Here is a 12,542-nt window from a genome sequence, read left to right as displayed (position 1 = left end):
GCCTTTTCAGAAGAAAGGGAGGAAGGATCAGGAGAAGAATTTTCGCCCAATCTCGCTATTACCGGTGGCATCCAAGATTCTCGAAGCGATTGTCAAGGACCAAATCTCAAATTACGTTGAACAAACACAAGCTTCTTCCAAGCTCATAACATGGTTTCCGTGAGGGCAGATCGACAGCAATTGCGGTCCTCTCAATGAATTCAAACTGTAGGGGATGCGTTGGAGATGGAGATATGGTCGGAGTGATCTTCTTTGATCTCACGGCAGCTTTTGATTGTGCTGACCCAAATCTGCTCTGCCGTAAGTTGGAAGCAATTGGTTTCGATGCTTATAGTATCGCGTGGATGTCCTCTTTCTTAGGAAACAGATCACACAAGGTGGTTGTTGGAACAGGGCTATCGGACGAAACGGAAGTGACACTCGGTTGTCCACAGGGGAGCGTGCTCTCCCCCTTACTCTTCCCTCTCTACATGTAAGACCTCCCCTTGTAGACAAACGCTTCTACAATCGCTTATGCAGTCGACATAACCATCTCGCTGGGAGTCAGGTCTTACGACAGCTAGGTCGATAGCCTCAAATCACAATTAACGGAACCATTCTCAAACCACTCCCCTCTGTGAGTGCTCTCGGTTTTGAAATATCCAATTACTTAACAAGGCAGCTTCATTTCCGAAAACTGAACATCACAATAATTTAACGACTGGGCATCCTTGGTCGCCTGAGCCAGATAGTGCCTAAACACAATTTGAAACCTGTAGTCCATGGTCTCTGATCATATCAAACTTAAGGTATGCCTTGGCAGTATATGGTACGTGCCAAATACGCAACAACGATCCAAAAAATGAGGTTTTGACGCAACTACAGATCACTCTGAACCGTGTTATGGGCTTTCTGTTGTCCGACATGATTTCAGGCGAGATCCTAATAAAAGGCTGGCATTCCATCAATAAGCCACCTTACCGCAGAGGTTCTTCTCCTTGAAACGTTCAAAGCTATGTAGCGAAATATCCCCTTCATATTGGATAAGTTAGTGTTCATACATCGAGAGCTGGGAATGCAAGCGCGAGAAGGAGAAGGTCGCCCTTGCCCGATCTCACCCATCGAAAACGTCCACCAATGCGTTTTCAATTCCAATTTGGAACTCAATGCCAGAAGGAGGTAAGAGACAACGAAACCCAATCATGTTCGAGAAAAAAATGAAATACTTTTAAAAAAATCTACCGAACTAATTCTAGCGGCTATTTGTGCAATTAAGTATATTAACACTGAAGAAATTTACATCCATACATACCTCAAACCCATTTAATGTGATGTGCCAGTGAAGAGGCTTTGCGTGGTAAAGGGTTTCATTTAGGACTTTCATTCAGAATTTGAAAATACTGTCAACGAATCACCAGAAATGTCAACATTACCTGGACTGTATAAGTATAAGACTGCTCTTGAGCTCAAAGGTGAACGGATCATACATGTATTTCAAGAAATGTGCTTGCAACTTGTTATAGAGGAACCATTTTTCCACCATTTCATAACTCTGTTAATGTTATGCCAAACATGACTAAATTTGCCCGTTTATTACCTATGAGGTCTTTTTAATATGCGTGGCGTAATCACTTCGTCATTGTTTCAAGTCATCGAATCAATTACAGGTGGGTCTGCGCGTGGTTCTTCACCAACCCAATGAGGTTCCACTTATTGAGGAATTGGGAAGGGATGTTTTTCCGGGAGCTGCCACGAGTTTTAGTCTGCAGATCAGGCAAAACATTCGGCAACCTGCACCATACCCATCTAAATGTATTGACTCCTGGAATGAGACCTTTTTCACAACAGCAAAGTTTCCGATTGTTGCTAATTGGAAATACTCCCAAGTTGGATGTTCCCGCATGTGTTTCCTCCAGCATTTTATGCAAAATTGCGATTGTATTTATCACAACCAAGATGATATGAACATCAAGGAGTATCATCAAAATCAGGGTATCCCACCATTTGAGTATTGCTCAATGAAAAACCAGACCTCAGTAGACTGTTTAGGATCCTCATACAATACATACAACAGTGATAAATGCCGATGTCAACCCAATTGCAACGAAACCATTTATGAGATTGGAACGTCAGCCCTGACCTGGCCCTCCGAAAGTGGATGGTTTTATAAAGCAATAGAGTTCAACATGACGTAAGTACCTTCTATGATAAGATAAAAAGTGTCATCATGCAAACATTCTGGGACTTTTAGTGCCCACATCAGTACACAATGGGATGGATTTAATCCATTCACTTCTTCGCACCTCAAATGAAGTTTAAAGAAAGTGTCTAGGGTAAAAGACGCATTACGAACATATAATGCAAAGACATTTTGTTTAGAATGACATTAGAAGGCCGAAAATGTCCAGATTATGGGTGGATCGGCCAAGTCCTTTTAAAACCACATAGGATCCTCGCTTGGGGCATGACTTGTTGTTGGGAGTGAGTCCAAGATGAGACTGTCTGTTAATTATCCCCAGGTCAAAAGTGTAAGCAAAGTCAAATCAGCTGAAAAATCTAGGGTTTGCTCGTGTCAATAAAGTATTGCTTACAAAATCTCATAGGATGAAAAATGAGAATCCAATGGTCATACGCGCTGAGGGACGAGCTACGGAGACGCAACGAATAAGTCATGAATTCAAATTCTGGTGGGAGCGATATCTTTTCCAAGTTTTTTCAGACCTGTTTTTGAAATGACAAGACATTAGCATGTAATATCCTTGAAATCGAGCTGCTGCAGGCTTGCTCCGCGGCCCGGGCGCCCGAGGTCCCTACAACCTAAAGGTTAGTTTAGGTTTGGTTTGGTTTAGGTTAGGTTAGGTTAGGGCTAATTAGGTCAGGTTTGGTTAGGATGAGTTAGCTTAGGTATGCTTGATCAAAGTTAGATATATGGGGTTTGGGTAGGTTTCGATTGTATTAGCAATGGATCTACTTCTTCAATATCTGTTGGCTTGGGATTTTCAGTAAATGACGTTGCTCACACTTTTGAACTCGGTTTAACAACCATAAAAATATATGATAAATAAACAGTCTACCTAATGACACTCATGTAAAAGACGCCTCGTCTCCTTTTTCCTGGTTGTCGCTGATTGGTCCGGACTCTTACGTGAAAGCAACTGATCAGGGACGATGAAAAAGCCTCAAAACAAAAGCGTTGTCTAGAACACTCGCCTTTTACTCACTGAAGTGACTGTGGGCATGACAATCATTTTGTTGCTCCCCGTGATGATTTTGAGAGTGAATATGCCCCTCAAAATCGGAATCAGAATCGCTCACCTGGTTCCAAATGCGACAGTGCAACAAGAAAGGCCATTTGCAATAAATGTGCCTAGTCAAATGCAACCATACAAAACACCCCAATCAATCTGAGGATGACAGTGGCAAAGCGCGCCAGGTGGCGGTGGCGTTGCAAGAAGATCGACTATCAACAGGCGCTGATTCGCCCACAGCGGCAAGGAGCGCCCCTCAATTTTCACTCAACCTTCAATTACTTGGTTCTTCAGAGCCATTTTTTGACCACCATTTACTAGCGGTCACAAGGGAATCAATATCCCTGCTGTTTCCCCTCTCGATGGTGAAGAAGCATGACCAAAGCTGGATTCTTGGATACGGTCGTCTCCTCTCCTCTCGTCTCACCCGTCTCACCACGGTGGTCAAAATGCCTTATCAAGTATTGAGAGAAATACGCAAATCCATCTTAACAGTCTCCTACCTCGCAAAAACCATAACAAGTAATTTTGACCTTATTGATTTATTGAATTGTGGCTCAAATTTAACGCTCATATGGCGAATAGTTACCAAGATTTGTTTGGTTACTTCTGATTGACTTCAAAAGGCTTTTTAACCACTGTGGCAGTCGTCTCAATGGTAAGACGAGAAGGGTAAGCTGTTCAACGGAGAATCCAGCTCATGAAGGCCAAATTCACAGAAATGAAATCGTCAGAATACGGGCGGCAAACAACCTAGGTATATACTATTTTGGATCTATAAACCTAAAAGTAAAAGAGCTATCTGCAGGGCAGAGATCAAACATCAATTTCAAAGTGTCAAGAGATGTCTATATCTCCTACAAAGACTCAGTTCGCCTCAAAGCTATTCCAGAGGTGTTCCCTCACGAAATATGTAACTACATTCAAGAAGAAGCACAATCTCTAATGAATTGCCTGAGATCCTGATGACAGGCTCAGAGATGGAGATCATACGCAAAAAAGAAGACACAATAAGCCCATGCAACGTTACCAGAGCATGGTTCGTACCACGCCACCAAGAAAAAAGCAAATGATCTCATTGACAAGTTAACCCAAGCAAAAAAAAATCTTCAGGCCTTACGACGTGTGTGAGCCCTGGCCTATATGTTTCAAAGGCAAACGGAAAGTTGCACCTGGTGACGGACTTTACAACACTCAATTAATATGTCAGAGGGCTCATCCACCCCTTCATTAGCGTTGGCAACATCTTACGAGAAATCCTAAAAGAAGCAACATTTTTTTGCAATTCTGGATTGCATCAGTGGATACTTCAAAATCAAGCTGGGATCCTTCATCCCTGATCTACAGCAAGAAACTTCCGGTTTAAGAACACTTGTAATGAAAGATTCTGTATTCTTTTGGACATCCGACTTACAAGCAGAATTCTACCGGGCTAGAGGGATCCTTTTGGGCCCACTCGCGGTTGCTTAACTTGACTCCCAAATGCTCACTTACCTTCTCACTGACGCATCTCGTTTGCATGGTCACGGATTTCTAGAAATCTATCTCTAGAAGTCTATCTCTAGAAGTCCGTGGCATGGGGTAGGGTTTATTCTACTCTAGTTCAAAGGAGTATTTTTTTGTCGTGCCAAAATCATCCAGAGGACCAGTTGTAAGGGCCCTTCATGCATCACACCCAAGAAATAATCAAAACCAGTAAACATGCCGAGCAGTTGCACTGCTGGCCAATGATGAGAAATGAAATCAAAATTTGCGACGAAAATTGAGAGGCCTGCAGAAAATACTAGCCGTTTTATCCATCCCAACCATGAAACACTTTATACCCGAAGTATCAAGGCCGATGGAAATGCTTGGTATCAACCTACTTGATTTGAGTGTGAAGTCCTATCTCGTGAAAGTGGATACCTTTTCAGGATTCATTTAGGCTCTAGAATTGATGACAATGATCAATATTGGTTTTCAGCATTCCTTCTATGTTTTGAAAGGCATTTGGTGTGTTTATAGGCCAGAGCACAAGCCAACAACTTTGCATTTCAGGCTTGAAATATGGAATGGAGTCCCAAGGCCTAATTGAAACTACAAATACTTTCGTTAATTGACAATCAGAAACTCCCTCATTCAATATTTCTCATGGGTTCACAAGCTTGAGCTTCAGGGCTAGACACAGGTGGTTGTTATTAGCTGACTGGGAATAAACATTAAATTAAAGGTGGCTTCTTACGTCATATCTATAAACCTTTAATGCTCTCTTCAGGGGTTGTATTGTATTGTGATTCACAATTTATAGAGTAACGGTCGTTGAAATGATTCATCTTGGTAGCACATCTGAGAATGAATCAACTTGGTTTCTCATGTCCTGAGCTCACCCACAGAAGGAAATTTTTGAGGAAATCTATGATTGACATTCTTTTACCCACATTCACAGGCAGCCAGATCAACAATCACTTTGCAAATCATCGTGTGTCCAAAACCACAAATCAATAATTTCTTATCTGGATGCTGGTTCAATCTCGGATGGCCAAGTTTTGGGAAACAAGGATGGGCGGGCCTCGGTGTTACAAGAGTAAGACCGCTTTGGCCACACTTGGCCACCCCTGAAGGATCTTTCATGCCGTTCTCTTCAGTCTTGAGTCTCGTCTGGAGTGTAATACAAAGTTTTCTAATGTGGAACACACGAGCAGACGATTTTAGATGTGATATCTTCAATGGCTCTAATCCAGTGTGCGGGGGCGGGTCAAGTTGGCCAAGTTCTTGAAATGGGTCGACAAGATGGAAGTGAGGTCAACCCATGGATGGGCCATTAACTAGTAGTCACACACAATAAATTAAAAGACGATTTCACTTTAGATATCCTAGGGTCGTGGAACGGTCACTTCAAATCTAGCCCTTTCAATGCTTAGCAGAGCTCTGTCGATTCTTAGGGTGACTGTGTCAAGGGTAGAGGCGTCCTTGGCCAAGCTCACAAACTTTCGTATCGTTCCTCGAAACAAGTGAAGACGACCATGTTAATATGCGTGAAATCCTTACAACATCTCGGCCGATCATTCTTTGGCTCAAAAGATGCGAGAAGATGGACAAATCCAGTGTGAAGCTTCAAACCCAAACAAAAAGGACAATTTCGTATTTCTCTTCGAATTGCCTTTCTTGGTTAGAAATGGGTCAAACCCGACTCATTCGTTGGTCAGGACAAGGTAGTTTGTGAACTTCCTCGTCCCAAGTCTTGGGCACGGGGGGCGTGTTCGGGTGTGGAATGCTTCCGCGCGCGAGGAAAAGAGGGAGAAAAAAATAGCCCACCTACCGATCCCTCCCCGCTTACATGCTCTGTCTGCCCAGGGACTCTAAAGAGCTTTAGTGTCCTTGGTCTGCCTTACGTAACAGTTCTTCTGTGCAAAGTATAATGTTCAGAAATGGGAGTGTTTGCTCCAAACCTGTTGCAACATGGTGTGACATATTTTGAGTCATAATTCGTAGTTATTTTTTTCCATCACTTTTATTTGTCAATTTTAATCATCTGCTTTAAAAGCACGGTACTTACTGTTTCAGAGTTGTAATTGGATGTACGCAATTAAGAGCTTTATATCGACTGACATTTTCTTCTTTCAGTTCGTCCTATAAAGATGATCAACCAATCACTTCAGATGATATTGAGAAAAGCGAAACGGAACTTTATCCAATATATGAGGAAATAAAAAAAAACCTCCTTCGCTTGGACTTCTATTTCTCATCCCAAAGCCGCATTGTGATTGAGGAACTCCCTGTCTATGCAGATTTATTCAGTCTTTTCGCTAATTTGGGTGGGGCTTTGTCATTGTGGATGGGTATCTCTTTCCTTGCACTAATTGAAGTGATTGAGGTCGTCATTGATAGTGTCATGAAAACTGTACAATAACCCAAAAATCAGCAACTAATTCGCCAATAATTCGGCAATGATTTCACACCCCATAATAACGGACAACGGTACAAGAGTCACTTAATTCGGATAAACTTATTAGGGGAGCAATATGGAATCTGGATTTGCATTCTGAAACGAGCTCGTTCAATGTTCATTTTTGGGTTTAATTCAAGAATAAAGATTTGCGACTTTCTAATGGCGGACAGACATCCTCTAGTTTTTCCTAATCAGTTAGTATTTTAGCTCTGCCATTTGAAAAAAATCCTGAGATCTACTTCAAAGTGGTAGAAGAAAGAAGTTGATTGTATCAATTTGATGAGAATATTGCCATTAAAATCTATCTGAGTTCATTATATTTTAATGAACTCAAGTTGCATAAGGTCTTTTCTCCATAACATTTATGACCCAATCTCGGTTGCGAAAGCTTGTTTTTGACAAAAAAAATTCTAAGCGGCACATCTGGCTGACCTTGGAGATAGACGAACAACAATCAACATCGTACATTCTCCATCTGCAGTGTGTCAGGTACGGCTACCGTAAGTTCAGTTGTCCGTGTTCGTGTCCACGAACTATTCTGCCATACATCCGTCTTTTGTCCGGATTCCGCACCCCAATCCGCTAGTTCCTCACCCATCTGTTGTTCCACACTGTTAATTCAGTTTTCGAATTGTTTTTCACAACACATCACGTCTCAATTATCATATTCCAACCAGACTAAGCACAAGTATCATCTATTGTAGTTGTCTTCTTTTTCAATGATTTCTTGAATCAATGTCAATCGTTGTTGCACCAGCACTAGCCGACGCAAAATCTTCTTCATATCAAAAGGTTGAGTCGACATGGTAACTTATTTAATACCAAAAAATCAAAGGAAGAAAAGTAAGACCAACGTTTTTTCATGGGTGGTCGCCAAAAATATGAAAGATTGGATGTCAATTACGCTTACGTATGTTTCAACATTTGTCACTTCATATTTCAGATCTAGAAAGTAAAATTTCCGCATCAAAATGCTCAAAAGCAACATGGACGATTTTTATGATATTGCAAATAAAGCAGTAAAGGAACCTGTAAGAGAAGTAACTACTCCATTGTTTTGACTAGCCCAGATTCTTTGGAGGGCTCAAAATTGTAACCTTTTACATTCATTCCAATTCACTCTTAAACTTAGTAATGGAAAAAGCTAGTTGATACTTTTTAAGATGCATTGCAAAAGATACCTTCTGCACCTCCCTCAAATGCTCCATTGTACATATCTTCTAGGTTTGTTGAAATAAAGTACTTGTTCTCTTATTCTCACATTATTCATACTTGTCTTTTTGGCAAAAACTTGAGCTTTTACTGAAAATGCAACAAGAACCTCAATTCTTAGCACACACAAGAGCAAATAAAAAATGTTCGCATTAGCCCAGGTCTCTTCACCCTGAGAGATAGCTCAAATAAAGCTCCCAGACGAAATAAATTTGATCTAGAAGACTCTATGGTTTAGTTTATCAAATTTGGGGTCCAAGATAAGAGGCAACTTCTCAGGCTTTTGTTTATTGTTCATTGTTGATGCCACTTGAAAACACTATTTGTAAGAAAGAGTATAGGTTTAAGAAAACAACACGATTGATTTGGAAGAAAAAAAGAGAACCAACCGCCAAGCGCCATTAACGGCATAGCAGATGGGCACAGGTACAGTTTAAGGTACGTAAAACTCTAGGCACAGGTAGTTGACATGTCAGACACGAATAGAGAAACGGGTATTGAATAGTGGCATTAGTTCGATCCTCTTCTCCTGGCGCCAACCAACTTCTTGAAGGACAAGACGCTTTGAGCCGGTCAAACGAGTGCTCAGGGGAAGAGAGTTCCACTGATCCACAGTCCACACGAAGAAAGAATTTTGATTTCAAAGATTTTGAAGTAATGAAATATATTGGAACCTTTGGTAATTGTTTCAAACTTTTGCAAAATTAATTTCACGTTTTCTTTTCATTTGTCTTTTTTGCTTTGAAAAAGGCTTATCTATTTGCGTTGGAGAATTTTTACCCTGTGAATAGAAATTATTTCATGCTTTCAAAAGAATTTTTTTTTTTTTGTAATGATTTGGCCCTCAAAAAATATTTTTTACCGAGCCCTCGTCATAACTGGATATTCTCTCTTCCATATGAGAATAAAGATGATAAATTGAAAAATCTCGCATTTTGAAATGCACTTACTTATTGGGTTATCATGTTGCATTTCTGCAGCTTCTCTTAAATCTTTGCCCAAGATTCTGTTACATACCGTAAGCTGTTGGAATGTTCCAAGTTTTCCGCTATGATTGTTACTATACTCATTTGTTCATTGAATGCTATCGAGCCTACGCTGAGTGTGATGCTTCGGTTGTTCCCTAAGAATAGCTTAGGGCTCCAATTTGGTCAAGTTCATCTATTCTACAAGATCGTGTTGGCATATGAAGTGCTTATTTGGAATAACATGAACTGTTTCGGAGAAACGAAATTTTGGCTTCCGTTCGCTGCCCACATCTCTAGCGGTCCGTGCATCAGCCTAGGAAGAGATACTGACATTACTACTACCAAGCATCTGAAGCGGAGCAATGAAGACGATGAAAAGGAGAGGGCCCAAAATGGAACCTTGAGGAACACCCGACTTGACATCATGTATGTCACTAAGAGATCCCTCAACCTTAACCAATTGCTGCCTACCACAAATGAAACTTCTTACCCAAGTTAGAATCTTGCCTTGGATGCCAATCTCATGGAGCCTATTAACTAAAAGGCCATGATCTACCTTTTCAAAGGCCTTGGCAAAGTCAAGATAAACTACATCGACTGACTCATGGCTCTCTAGTCTCTGAGCTCTGAAGCCTTTTTGCTAGTTTGCAACTCTTTTTAAACAATTGCTTTCTGTAATTCGGAATTTTAGACTCTGCCCCGCCTTGTGGGACACATTCCGAGATTCCTGGAGTGGAATAGACGTCCTCCAAAACTAAAATCATTTTGTCTAAAGCTACATCTATGGACAATCCCTTTTTAAGCATTGAAATAAGATCCAGCTCCTCTAACCTTTCGATAATCAACGGCCATTATTCATCTTTGAACTTGAACTTAGCCAGACCGACCTTTTTGGCCGGTCTTACTCTAGAGCACGCCGGCTTTTAAGTAATGGTCGACCCTATCTCGAGAACATATGATCTGACAGATTATTAGGCGTCACATGGACGTACTGGATCAGATCAGGGTCATTAAAAAACAAGTCGAGAACACTATTCTCTCTAGTGGCAACATGCTGGGAGAAATTGCGCAAGATCGCGAATTCTTCGAGCTTTTCGAACGACTGAGATGTCGATTTCGAAATGGGGACCTGCCTCCCTCTCTGCAACGCTAGCCAGAAAATTAAAGTCCCCTACAAAGAAAACCTTTAAGCAAACTCATTTCCTGCTGTAGATGTAGAAAACTCATTCTCATGCCGAAATTACATGCTTTTAGAGCAATGTTCTAGTCTTACAAAAAGTTTCTCAATGATAAAAATCTGCTGGTTGCATTTTTCTAGCTAAAACAGTTTGTTCCTTTTTGCAGCTTTGTGTCAAAAACTAAATCTATTTTCCGATACCCTTTTGACAAGCTTAAACTATTTTTTAACTTTTGCGTAAAATTTGTCACTTTTTTACCTTTTTATGCCTAATTTTGTTACCTTTTTGGTACTTTTTCTACTTTTTTTCGAGGTCAAGTCGTGAAGGTTACTTCTGAAGGATGGATTTGAACTGCATCCTGTGAAGAACCATGGTAAACCGTTAGTGGGTATTGATTCCGTTGAGTTGCAGCTGTCCGATGATACCACCTCAGATTTTGGGATGTCATGTTGTACTTTTCAAAAACAGTAGGTTTACTAAAAACCCAAGAAACAACGCGCAATGTTAGACGAAAACCCCGGCCTCGAAAAGCCCAGTTTATTTTAGGCTGAAAGGTATATTTTTTAAGCAGGCAAATGAGTAAAATTGTGATAGTTTATTAAATTGCAGTACTATGTGAACCATTCCTTTCATAATAAAATGAATTTGAACNCGAAAACCCCGGCCTCGAAAAGCCCAGTTTATTTTAGGCTGAAAGGTATATTTTTTAAGCAGGCTAATGAGTAAAATTGTGATAGTTTATTAAATTGCAGTACTATGTGAACCATTCCTTTCATAATAAAATGAATTTGAACTCTAATTTAATCCCTTGACAAAGAGCTATTAAGCGTCAAAAGTTTTAAGGGGCCTCTGAAATTTTGACAATGACTTCATCTCTCTTTCCCATATCATTGTCTCAATACTAACCTACTCGTCTATCATAGATCCTTAACTCGAAAGAGTATATCTCCTGGACACTTTATGAACAAATTTACTTGGGAAATGAAATGTTTCATCAGGAAACATAAATTATACACGTATATTTAAGGAGCTTTGCTTGGCTAAGAAAACCGTACGTGTATTGAAAGTGCGGGATTGGAATGTCACATGGGGCCAATTCTAATTTGTTGTTACGAAGCCAGTAGATGAGCCCCAATCAGGGTGGGCAATTTTGAGAATCAGCTTGACTTTTGGACACCAAGCGGACAAAAGTGTCAAAAAGTGAACAGAAGTGGGCAGAACGTGTCCAAAAGTAAGTACAATTGTCCAAAAGTGGGTTGACAGGCAACAATTTTAAGACACTATATCATTTTATTTTTTTTACTAATCTAAAGGTTAACCAGCAAATGCAATCAGCAATTGATAAAATCTAAGCTTTCTTAAAATACATAATTATGAAGTAGCAGTAGCATCTAGCCTTTGTAGAAATAGGCACATCAATTCACTAACGTTTTTTATTTCCAAAATATATACTAAAATGTGTTTCTGACAATCTCAATTTATTATCTTGATGCAATACAGCTTTGAAATGTTAAAGTAACGGTATGTTTTGAATATCGAAAAGCCTTAGAATTTTGTGAGTAATGTGTGAGTATTTTTTGAACATTGGAAGCGTTCACGGTATCGCAAATTAATATTCACATTTATTCCGGATTCGAAGTTTCCAGCTAAAAAGGGTGGGAAATTCAAAATGTACAACAATCATTTTTAGGTTTTTCTGTGCTAGCAGATATGAAAAAAAAGAAATCTAATCAGTGCGTTCTCCAAAAAGGTGCCCTAAAAGTGTTTTTCTAAACGGTTGAAGATTGTATGTAAAACACCGCTCGATAGAACCATTTATCCTGGATTTTCAGATCAAGCAAAAGAGGAACTTTCGATGCCGAAATGTTCTCGGAACTAGGATAAAAAACTCTTCAGGAAATCAAAGTTAAAAGTTGGCAACGTAAATAGTAAATAGTCATGAAAATGAGCAAGAAAAGACCACGGAACTGAAAACTCGTAGTTCCAACATGTGAAAAGAAGCCAGAATGAGAATTGAAATGTTCGACAA

General features: G+C 40.1%; 1 protein-coding gene across 2 annotated transcripts in view; it reads left to right on the top strand.

The window, feature by feature from the left end:
* LOC131880090 (degenerin mec-10-like) overlaps positions 1 to 7,317 on the top strand; it is a 21,268-nt gene extending 13,951 nt beyond the window's left edge. For both annotated transcript variants that reach the window (XM_059226597.1, XM_059226598.1), the window contains exons 3-4: positions 1,647 to 2,170; positions 6,831 to 7,317. In XM_059226597.1, coding sequence (XP_059082580.1) covers positions 1,647 to 2,170; positions 6,831 to 7,116 — 810 coding nt within the window. In that variant the 3' untranslated portion in view covers positions 7,117 to 7,317. The remainder of the gene's footprint in view (positions 1 to 1,646; positions 2,171 to 6,830) is intronic.
* Positions 7,318 to 12,542: the final 5,225 nt, after the last annotated feature.

Source organism: Tigriopus californicus, chromosome 5, assembly GCF_007210705.1.
Source record: "Tigriopus californicus strain San Diego chromosome 5, Tcal_SD_v2.1, whole genome shotgun sequence".
Classification (NCBI taxonomy): Eukaryota; Metazoa; Arthropoda; class Copepoda; order Harpacticoida; family Harpacticidae; genus Tigriopus; species Tigriopus californicus.
Note: the sequence above shows the minus strand (reverse complement) of the source record. Positions and strands in the feature narration are given on the sequence as shown.